The 12,349-nt window shown below is 39.3% G+C and overlaps 1 protein-coding gene across 3 annotated transcripts in view; it reads left to right on the forward strand.

The window, feature by feature from the left end:
- The window catches only part of PLCH1 (phospholipase C eta 1), a 227,446-nt gene that overhangs the window by 171,873 nt on the left and 43,224 nt on the right, over positions 1–12,349 (forward strand). For all 3 annotated transcript variants that reach the window (XM_043473939.1, XM_043473940.1, XM_043473941.1), the window contains exon 11: positions 5,055–5,162. In XM_043473939.1, the coding sequence (XP_043329874.1) occupies positions 5,055–5,162 (108 nt within the window). The remainder of the gene's footprint in view (positions 1–5,054; positions 5,163–12,349) is intronic.

Raw genomic sequence — 12,349 nt, forward strand, 5'->3', positions numbered from 1 at the left:
CTTCCCATATGTTTAATACATACCAATATTCTTGCCTGGAGAATCCCTTGGACAGAGAAGCCAGGCAGGCTACAGTCCATAAGATCACAGAGTTGGACATGACTGAAGTGACTTAGTATGCATGCATGCACAATACACACACACACACACACACACACACACACGCACACATAAACACACACATATATGTGCACACACATACACACAGATATACACAGTAATCTGTCAGTATCCATAGGGGGTTGTTTCCCCATCTGTGATGCTCAAGTCCCTCATGAATGGTCTAGTAGAGTTGGACCTTTGCATCTGTGGATTCAATCGACCCTTGGATATGGAGGGCCAGCTCTGTGTGTGTGTGTGTGTGTGTGTGTGTGTGTGTGTGTGTGTGTATGTGTATCTCCTGAAAAGTAAATGAAAGTTTGCTTTTGAACAAAACTAATAACAAACAGTAATTTTTCCACAGGCTTACAGCTGAAAGAAGCCTTATCTAGCCCAAGCATTTTAATTCTGTAGAGATATCACAGAGTTGTTAACCACTCTCCTAGGGCCATGCTGCTAGAAGCTAAGAGGTGGCTATGGTTCCGGTTTCTAGAAATATTTCCATATACCGTGGAGGAATCAATCTAATTCTTGAGCATACCTCCTGCATGAAACAGTATGTAGATCAGAGGGGGACTTTTGGGTCATTCTTTGTTTACAACGGACCTCTGTTAAGTTCATAAAATTCTACCTTGCATGTGTGGTTAATTGCTCAGTCGTGTCCAACTCTTTATGACCCTTTGGACTGTAGCCCACCAAGCTCCTCTGTCCATGGGATTATCCCAGCAAGAATACCTTAGTTTATTCTATAATTTTCCTTATGAGTAACTCTGTTCATAAAAGGCATTAAGAGATAATGTTCTGTTCTGTTGCTTTTCTTCCTATCTGCCTGAAAAATGTATCTTTCAAGGACCAGGAACATTAGAAAAGCTGGCAGAAAATATGGCCCTCCTGTCTTTTAATGAGATAGTAAAAGGAATGAAAATGAGGATGCCTTGTGAATACTCTGAGATGGCAACTTTCCTTACCCTGTACCTACTGCCACATTTAAGTGAAAGGGCTTTGAAGTGTGAGTGCTGCTGCCAGGCCTGCCCATCACTACTGCTCATGGTGGTTACATTTCCCTTTCTTTCTTGTGGTGTCAAAACCATGTGCAACACTCCAGAATTGCTGTTGCTTATTTGGTATCACCTTACACCAGTCAGAATGCCCATCAACAGATAAATAGATTAAGAAGTTGTGGCACATATATACAATGGAGTGTTACTCAGTCATAAAAAGAAACAAATTTGAATTAGTTCTAGTGAGGTGGATGAACCTAGAGTCTGTTATCCAGAGTGAAGTTAAGTCAGAAAAACAAATATTATATATTGACACATATATATGGAATCTAGAAAAAGGATACTGATGAACCTATTTGCAGGGCTGGAATAGAGACACGGACATAGAGAACAGACTTGTGGACACAGTCAGGGAAGTAGGGGGATGAATTGAGAGAGTAGCATTGAAACATCTACACCATATGTAAAATGGATAGCTAGTTATACAAACCATATGTATAACACAGAGACGTATGTCTAGCCCTGTGGTCTGTGACGACCTAGAAGGGTGGGACGGGCTGGGGGAGGGAGGGAGGTCCATGAGGAAGGGGACATATGTATTCTTATGGCTGATTTACTTTGTGGTGTGGCAGAAACCAACATAACATTGTGAAGCAATTATCCTCCAATTAAATACAGTTGAAAAAACGTTGACTAAGATGGTATCTCAAAAGAGGGGATTGCTGTCACTATGTTTTAAATGTCTTCTGTACAGCTCCAACTTGGTGTTTGTCATTGTGCTCAAAACAGTGTTGACTGAATAACTGGTGGTGAATAAATGAAGGAGGTTCGTATATCCCTGACTATGTCTGGTCACCACCTAATTGAGCACCTTATTTCTGGTACTGCTATACATGTTATCTTAGCTATTCTACAATGCTCTCTAAAATGAAGAGATATAAAACTCAGTTTATAGGGGACTTATATCAATAAGACTTAAAGTAATATATAGACATCATTACCTTAATTCCAAGCTACCTTGTTATTAAAGATATATAGGAAGATGTGAAAACAATATTTTGCTATTCTAAATTAGAATCATAGTAAAAATGTATATATATACCCATATTTCTATACCTACGTTGTATATACTATGGGAAAGAATGTAGTTTTCATTTCGCAAACAAGAACTGTATTACATAGTGGTATGAAGGCAAATTAAATACCAACTTTTTAAACCTATAAACATCCTTTTGTAATTTGAAGAAAATATTTAGGTATTCAAACCCTGAGTTTGGATTCTTAATATAGATTTTTTTTTCATTACACAAATGATTTAACCAGCTTTGAATTTATCACTATGCCAAGCACCCAAGGCCAAGTGCTCAGGTATCAGGGAAGGTACAGGAAGACTGGGAGGGAGGTGTTCTCTGAAAATCTGACTATGCTGTTGGCCCTGCGGAGGTAGGAGGGTGGATTAGGGAAAGATCCAGAGTGCTGAAGGTGGGCCCAGTCATGGTGTGAAAAGCAGAAATACTAGAAGTCCCTGGAATCTGAGTTTAGAAAAGACAGCCTGGTTAGTTGTCTGCGAAGATATTTAGAAATGTATTATTAATTTTGGCTGCCAAGCATTTGCACATCCTTCTATGTTTAAAGAATTTCCCCCATTTTTATGTGTTTAGGAATCCCCTCATAGAACTAAAGTTATTAGACATTTTGCTTTTGCTGTCTTCCATTCATTAGAAGGAGCCCTAGGTCCAGCCCGCAATCAAGGAGAAGGAATTTTAGAAGGGCATAAAAACCAAGAGGTAGGAGCCATTGGGGGTATTTTAGAGGCTGCCTACTACTGTGACCTTGGCCACTTCGCCACAGAGCCTGATTCTGTCTCCCCAAACCCCCAAGATTTGGGGAGGGATTCAGTTTCCTATTAGTTTTCCTTTCTGCTTGCAAGTATGATGCTTTACCAATACAGATGGTTAGCTGCCCTAGAAGCTCTTATCAGGCCGCTGGGCCATGCCTTCTGGTTATTTACTTTTTCTTTTTCTGAATATGAATTTGGAAGTGTAGAAAAGGAGAAAATAGGTATCATCCATAGTGCTGTTACCCAGAGATTTGTACTATTAATAATGGACCATATTTCTTGCCAGAGTTTTTCCTTGAGTTTTTATACATCACTGAGATCATAATGAGCATGTAATTCTATAACTTGGGTTTTCTACCCTTTTGCCATAGGAATTCCCCCTCGTTTTCCAAAAGTCCCTAATTCCTGAAGTATGTCAGTGATCGGTTGTGAGGGATGTGCACCAGCTGGGCAGGCATATCATTGCACTTACTTATAAAAACTAGCCTGCTCTGTGCAGAGGGGATTGCCAGCAGGAGGGAAGGGCACTTTGAACCTGCACAGGAGAACAGACTGCTCTCAGGACATGGGGTGGGGTGATGCCTATTATGTTAAGTCATATATTCTCAAACAGAAGCCTGGTCTGACTTTCATTTGTTAATATAGTACCCCTAATTGTTGTTTTTCAGTTGCTGTCATGTCCAACTCTTTGTGACCCCCATGGACTGCAGCACCCCAGGCTTCCCTGTCCTTCACTGTCTCCTAGAGTTTGCTCAAACTCATGTCCATTGAATCGGCAATGCCATCCAACCATCCCATCCTCTGTCGTGCCTTTCTCCTCCTGCCCTCAATCTTTCCCAGCTTCAGGGTCCTCTCCAGTGAGTCAGGTGGCCACAGTATTGGAACTTCAGCGTCAGTCCTTCCAGTGAATATTCAGGGTTGATCTCCTTTAAGACTGACTGGTTTGATCTCCTTGCTGTCCAAGGGACTCTCAAGAGTCTTCTCCAGCACCACAGTTCAAAAGCATCAATTCTTTGGCATACTTCTTTGGAAGTAATAAAAATGCCTTTTCTTTAAAGCCTCTTCCCCCTTTGTTTTGCCCCTAATTCAAGCAATCTACCTTCAAGTCAGTCTGAAGTAAGGAATAACACATTTTATTTTCATTTTTCAATTTTTAAAAATTATTTTTAATTGTGGTAAAATACAACATAAGACTTACGTACCATCTGAACCCTCTTTAAGTGTACAGTTCAGAAGTGTTACGTACTTTCACATTGCCTTGTTACAGAAAACACTTTCCTTGCAAAAGTGAAACTCCATAGTCATTAAACAGCTCCCCATCCTCCCAGCTCCTGGAGTCCACTGTTTTGCTTCTTGTTTCTATGAATTTGGCTACTCTGGGTACCTTATATAAATGGAATCATATAATACTGTGTTGTGACTGGCCTAATTCCTTTAGCCTAATGTCCTCAGGGTTCATCCATGTTATAGCAAGAGTCAGAATTTCCTCACTTTTTAAAAGCTGAGCAATATTTCAGTGTATGTGTACCACATTTTGTTTATCCATTCATCTGTTAGTAGACACTGGGTTATTTCCACTTTTGGGCTATTGTGAATTTTCATTTTTATTTTGTATTTTATTTTTAACTGAAGTATAGTTAATTTATAACATACTAGCTTCAGATGTATAACATAGTGATTCAATATTTTTATAGATTAGACTCAATTTAAAGTTACTATAAAATAATGACTATTTCCCTGAGCTGTACAATATGTCGTTATAGCTTATTTTACACATAGCATTTTGTACCTCTTAATCCTCATGCCCCTATCTTGCTGAATTTTCATTTTTTAAAAATTCATTTATGGCTGCCCTGGATCTTTGTCGCTTTCTCTAGTTGCAGTGAGTGGGGACAACTCTTCATCGTGGTCTGTGGGCTTCCTATCGTGGTGGCTTCTGGTGTTGCAGAACACAGGCTCTAGGTGTGAGGTGTGTGCCCTGAAGCATGTGGGATCTTCCCAGACCAGGAGTTGACCCTGTGTCCCCTGCCTTAGCAGGAGATTTTTAACCACAGGACCACCAGGAAAAGTCCCTGAATTTTCATTTTTAAATTGGGTGTTTTGTCTCATTTCAGGGCAAGAAGCTGCCTTACCACCTTGGCGATGATGCCGAAGAAGGAGAAGTTTCTGATGAAGACAGTGCAGATGAGATTGAAGATGAGTGCAAGTTCAAGCTCCACTACGTAAGTTACAGGCTTGGCCATAATTTTTACCCTCCGTGTGCTATAGTAAAAACTGCTGCTGTGCTGGAATATTCACAAATAAGGTGGCTGTAGTGTAAGAAGGATATGTATTGAAAATCACGCTGTGTGCTGGCACACAGGACTCCCAAATGTTTAGTGAGCTACTGAGTCAAGGATTGTTGTGTCTTAGAGTTGGAAGGAATCTTAGTGATTAACCCATCTGACCCTCTCTCAAGGGCCCAGTTCCCTCCTATTACAACTTGGTCAAAACTCAAATTGCAGTTGGAAATGTCACTGTCTGGTGAAATAAACTGGCTTTAGCATTGTCTTCCTGCCTTCTGCTAGCAGCTCCACCATGCTGCTGTTCAAAGCTGGCTCACAGAACCCAGCTGCAAGAGGTTCTGCTTCTCTAGAATGCTCATCCCCTCCCTGAGAGAATGCACCTCTGACCAGAAGATCTCCAAGTTCTTCCAGACAGTGAGACTCTTGGCTAAAACTGTAATTTGCCACATGTTAGATAAAATGGCAAAGAGCAGTTTGTCACCTGCATGTTGCTTCAGACTTCTGTCCTAGAACAAGCAGCTCCGTTTTTACCATTTAGCCAGGTACTCCAATGGAAATGCAAACCTGGGAGAAATGTAAGGCTTAAAGGCCTCCCTATCCTCCATCCCTTCTTGACCTCCCCCACCTTCTATAGCTCACGTGATTTCCAGGATCAGGTGACAGTCTGAGAGTAGCACCTACTCACATTAATTTGTGGTAGAGTTTACAATTTCATTTCTACAGAAAAGTAGTATTTTTCTAGATGTCAGAACTATTATCCTACCTTCTAAAAAAGAAAATATTACACAAAATCTTCTAATTTACATTCCCTAAATTCAATTATTACATCATTAAAAACAGTCTTCTTTCTTCAAGATAATAATAACAGTGGTGACTTCCTATAGGTATTAAAGAGAGCTGGTATTATTTTCAAAGAGGGCAAGAGCTTAATGACAACAAGTCTCAGTAGATAGTTCTTTCTTGACTTTAATGCATTTTTTTTTTTTTTTTGGCTTTAATGCATTTTAGAAGTGATGAAATGGACAAGATTCAGCCCTGAAATGAAAAGGAAAAATTACCATCTATATTAATCTGTTGCCTTTTAATAGTTTTTATTAGCTCAATTAAATACCACAAATAAGGCTATGGTTACAGAAAATTAAATAGATTTGCATAAGTGAAAGTACAGTTAATATTTTAGTTTCTTTGCTTTTGCTCTTATAGCTACTTGCCATTTTGGTAATTACTTGTGATTATAGGTAATTTAGTTCTTCTTCTAAGCTTTATTTTATAAACCAGATTTTTGTCTCTGAATTTCAGTATCTTTGCCTCTTGTTTCCGCTTGTTCTCTTGGTTGCCAGCTTCAGAGTCCACAGTTCGGAGGCAATAAACAGAGTGTTTGTTTTTATTTATTTGTTTGACTACACTGGGTCTTTGTTATGGCTCTTGGGATCTTCCATCTTCATTGTGGCATGTGAACGCCTAGGTGCGGCATGTGGAATCTAGTTCCCTGACCAGTGATCAAACCGGGCTTCCTGCGTTGGGAGTGCTGAGGGAAGTCCCAAGGAAAAAAGAGTCTTAGCCAAGTTATGTGTTTAGGGAATGTAGTTTTTAGTGAAAATGAGTGGTGGAAATTTAGCTAATTTAGCTAATTACAATAGTATTTATTGCTCTGAGGAAGCCCATTATTCTAGTTTCTAAATCCACCCAATAGTATAAAATTTCTTCTAATGTCAGTGAGCCTTCTAACTTTTTAAGTTAAATATCAATAATTACAAAAGAGAATTAGCTAAGGTGTTATGGAAGCAAATCAATTGCTTCACTTGTGAAACTTTCCATCTGGGTTCCTCTCAAGCTTCGTAATCTCTTGGCTGATGTCTAGGCACCCATATAGGTAGACAGTTTAGAACATGATTCCATAAAGAGAGACATGATCTTTTACTTGGATTCTTTGATTTGGGCCTAAGTGAATGTGAAGAGCACCTTACCTATAACGTTTTACAGGTGTCTCTTTGTTAGACTTTAGGAGAGGAAAATATATGCAGAAACCAACATTCTAGCAGAAATAGATAAGGTTTTTACTCATCCTGTTCAGATCTTTCTTCTCTATTTTTGAGCTCTTTTGAGAAAAGGCAGTGCTGTATTTAGAAAGCCAAAGCATTATCCTTCCTGCAGTCTGTCAATTTCTAGTTTAGTTGTCAGCAGAGGGCTCAGATGCCTTATCTGAGTGTTGAATGTAAATTGCCTGATCTAAACCAAGTGATCAGGTTTCTACAAAAGCAGATGTACTGTGCAATAATTACTTTAGAGGAAGTTCTTAACCTCAGTTTGGAGTTAATGGAATGTGGTTAGATTTATAAGTTGTATCTGAATTCTTGCAATAGATAAATATTTTTAGCTTAGCGTTCAGGAATACTGGAACACTAGCTGTCATGGGGCTTATGCAAGATTCACTTGCACACTCAACAGATTTATATGGAGGTGCAGCCAGTGTGCTGTAGATGCTGGGGCACATATCAGTGAACAAAACAGAAGAGTTTTTGCCTTTGTGGAGTCTGTACCTTGGTAGGAGAAGGAAAGACAGACAAGAAACAAAGCAAATAGGTAGCACATGTACTAGGCAGTGATAAGTAATTGGGGGGAAAGGGAGAGAAGAAATGTGTAAAGGGGCTATGGGAGGTTTAGATGTGAGGGCCAGGAAAGGTCTTACGGAGAAGGTAACACATGGGCAAAGACTTGAAGGAAGTGAAGTTAGCCATATTGATATCTGAGGAATGTTCCAGGTAGAGGGCATAGCAGATGCAAAGGTCAGAGGCAGGATATGCAGCTCGCCCAGCTTCACCTTGGAGTTAGAAGCAGGGTGGAAGGCAGGACCCTCCTGCTGGCCCTCTTTCTCCTCCTAGTCTACTGTCTAACTAAGGAATTCAAACCCACACCCACACTGAAAACTTTTGCTCTTTTAATAAATGCTTTCTGTTGTTGAATTAATTGAACCCTTTAGGCATCTGCCCTATAATTTTGAGGCTTCAGCCATAGAGAAAATCTGGCTTATGATGTAATAAGCCATAGATAAAGCTGATGTATTCAGTGACCCAGGAATCACACAGATCAAAGACTCGGGGGACAATTTCCTTTCAGCCACAGAGCAGTGATCTGACAGATGTGATTCAATGAGGCCAGCTCACCATTATTCATCTTTTTGGGGTCCTCTAATGTCAGTGTGCCTTACAGACTTTCTAGCCCATATTTCAACCTCACAGATTATTTTCCTCTTCTGCTGAGTTATTTGATACCTTTTCCCTCCCTGCACTCTCTGAATCTTAGTTCAACCAGTTTCTTAAGCACGAATACCAAACTGTCACCTACATAAAGCTCATCCTGTGAATACCAAGCTTTCCAGCAAGTTTAAATGAGCCTTTGTAGAGTAACATGCAACCACTTTTTGTGTTACATTAGTACCCCCAAATCATATTCACTCTGTGTATGTCTCACAGTAAACACTTTAATAGTCTGCTCCCTTCCTACCACCTTAGATTGAGCTTCTTTCATGTTATTCATTGTATGATTTGAGCCATTCTGAGGAGGATTAAGAATCTTGTTGGTTGAAGACTTGTCAGCACTCAGGGAAGGGATGAATTCCCTTGTGATATTGTGAGATCCCTGTTCCTCAGTAAATGCCCATGTGCCAGGCCTGCTGTTGCATCCTGGTGCAAAGGGTGAGGAGTGGAAGGTGAGCTGAAAATTCCAGTTATTTTCTAATATATGATACAACTTCTTCCTCCTTGCCCTGCCAGAGAGTTAAGGTAATGAACATTTAAGGTCTAGTGTACAGTATGTGTTATCTATATGTGTATGTAGATATTTCTCGTATGTTTAAAAGGTATTATCCTCTGAAAATTACTATTACTGAGAACTCAACTATTCCTTATCTTCTTTAATTTTTATTGAAGCACAGTTGACTTACAATGTGGTGTTAGCTTCTGCTGTCCAGCAAGTGAATCAGTTATACATATGCATATATCCACTGATTTTTAGATTCTCTTCCCATGTAGATGGGTGGAGTTTTAAGCAGAGTTCCCTGTGCTCCCAGTAGGTTGTAATTCGTAATCTGTTTTATATATAGCAGTGTGTATATGTCCATCCCAGTCTCCAAGTTTCTCTCTTCCCTCCTTGTTCCCCCTTGGTGACCTTGTTTTCTGCAATTATTCCTTGTTGGTAATTCATCTTCCCTTTCTGTTCTAGATGTTCTGTGACTTCACTATTAAATGACCGAGAATCAGGTTATTTTTCTTAGCACTCAGTATTCACTTCTTACTAGAGAACCTATGTTTTCTTTCATTCTAGAGAAATCTCAGCCATTTTTTCTTTGAATATTGTTTTTATGCCATTTCATCTTTTCTCTTTTTCTGGCAGTACCATTAGATTTAGGTTAGAGTCTTAGTTTATTGCCTGTCTTAATTATCTGTCAATTATTCTTTAATGTTTTCTTTATGTCTCTGCTGATTCTGGGTACTAGCTATAGTATTATTTTCCAATTCATTAATTATCTCTTTGGCTAAGTCTGATCTAGAGTTTACCCCAGCTCTTCTTTTAATTTCAATGACTATATACTTGATTTATAAATTTTTTAAATTGTTTTTTCATAGACTCTTGTTTTTATTTTGCTATTTGGCTTCTTAGTTTCTTGTTCTTTCTATGAGACTATTTCTTTATATCTCTGAGCATCTGAACATACTTCATTCAAAGTGAGTGTGTTTCCTGTTCATGTGTTGGTGTTTTTGGCACTTCATCTTGGCATTAGTTTTCCACATGAATTTTAGAATTTGGAGTTGAAGGTTCAGTTTTCAGTGGAATGATTTTTTTTCCCTCCTATTCTCCTCCTTTGTCTATTTAACCTGCTTCTCTAATGGTATGGGGATTGCTTCCACTTGAACTCTAAGCACCACTCCACCTGGCACCCACACATAGAAACACAGCCTACCTGTGCCCCAAGTTCCTCACTAGACCTTACATTGATTTATTGATCGGAGTTTCCTACCACTGGAGATGTTGAAGATATTTCCCATTCAGTCACCAAACAAGTGAACATTTTTGTTGTCGTCTTATTCTTAACTCTTTTGATATTCAATTTCGAATCTTCCTCACAGTAATTTTTTTATTGCTTCCTATTATAAGTGAGGGGCTTCCCAGGTGGTGCTAGTGGTAAAGAATTCGCCTGCCATTACAGGAGACATAAGACATAAGGGTTCAGTCCCTGGGTTGCAAAGATCCCCTGGAGGAGGGCATGGCAACCCACTCCAGTATTCTTGCCTGGAGAATCCTCATGGACAGAGAAGCCTGGAGAGCTACAGTCCATAGGGTTGCAAAGAGTCGGACGCAACTGAGCGACTGAGCACGCGTAAGCCCGTAAGTAAGGCTCCCGTTCCAGTTTTCTTCACCACCTTGGTTTCACGTTGTGAGACAGCTCTAATCTCCCAAAGCATGTGGAGCACCTTTAGCTTCTATTGTACTATAAGATCTAAATCCTTGGTCACCTTTGCCCTCTGTGAATATGGAGCTCACACGTTTATGATCTGCAGTGATCTTGTTTATTTTATTTTGACAAACTTATGACTTTTCTCTTTGTTTTTCTATCATTGGAACAGGGAAGATAACAAAGCATGAAGGTACACTCGTATATAAACCCACATGTATGCACAGATGTATGAACCCAGACGTATTCATTTTGAACAGTACTTTTTGTTTTTCTTAAAGTATATAAAGGGTGGTTGCTCTAATAATATTTTAAAATGTATGCTTAATAGTCTGAAGAAACATTACCTTTTGCTATTTGCCTGTCATTGTACTGTTATTTTTTTATACCTAAGCTGAAATCAGCTCTTAAATGTGAACAGTTTGTTGAAAGCCTGTTAGTACCAGCACTATGCTAATGTATATGCACTTATACAGTTTCTTTGTTCAGATATAGGTCAGTGGAACAGGATACAAAGTCCAGAGATAAACCACACATCTATGGTCACCTAATCTCTGACAAAGAAAGCAAGAATATACAGTGGAGAAAAAATAGTCTCTTTAATAAGTGGTAGTTGGAAAGCTGGACAGCTATTAATACATGTAAAAGAACGAAATTAGAATACTCCCTAATACCATACACAAAGATTAACTCAAAATGGATTAAATATCTAAATGTAAGCCTGGATACTATAGAACTTTTAGAGGAAAACATGGGCAGAACACTCTCTCACAGAAGTCACAGAAAGATCCTTTTGATCCACCTCTTTGAGTAATGAAAATAAAAGCAAAAATAAACAATGGGACCTAACTAAACTTAAAAGCTTTTGCACAGCAAAGAAAGCCATAAACAAAACAAAAAGACAACCCACAGAATAGGAGAAGGTATTTGCAAATAAATTGACTGACAAGGGATTAATCTCCAAAATATACAAACAGCTCATGTAGCTCAATGTTAAAAAAACAAACAACCCAATTAAAAAGTGGGCAGAATATCTAAAGAGACATTTCTCCGAAGAAGACATACAGATGGCCAAGAGTCACAGGAAAAGATGCTCAACATCACTGATTATTAGAGAAATGCAGGTCAAAACTACAATGAGGTATCACTTCACATCAGTCAGAATGACCATCATAAAAAAACCCTACAAACAATAAATGGTAGAGAGGCTGTGGATAAAGGGGAGTTTTCCTACACTGTTAGTGGGAATGTAAATTGGTGCAGTTCAGTTCAGCCACTCAGTCATATCCTTCTCTTTGTGACCCCATGGACTGCAGCACGTCAGGCCTCCCTGTTCATCACAAACTCCTGGAGATTACTCAAACTCGTGTCCATTGAGTCAGTGATGTCATCCAACCATCTCATCCTCTGTTGTCCCCTTCTCCTCCCGCCTTCAATCTTTCCCAGCATCAGGGTCTTTTCCAGTGAGTCAGTTCTTCGCATCAGGTGGCCAAAGTATTGCAGTTTCAGCTTCAACATTAGTCCTTCCAATGAACACCCAGGACTGATCTCCTTTAGGATGTACTGGTTGGATCTCCTTGCAGTTGAAAGGACTCTCAAGAGTCTTCTCCAACACCACAATTCAAAAACATCAATTCTTTGGCGCTCAGCTTTCTTTATAGGCCAATTCTTA

The sequence above is a fragment of the Cervus canadensis genome, chromosome 7, assembly GCF_019320065.1.
Source record: "Cervus canadensis isolate Bull #8, Minnesota chromosome 7, ASM1932006v1, whole genome shotgun sequence".
In the NCBI taxonomy this organism is placed as follows: Eukaryota; Metazoa; Chordata; class Mammalia; order Artiodactyla; family Cervidae; genus Cervus; species Cervus canadensis.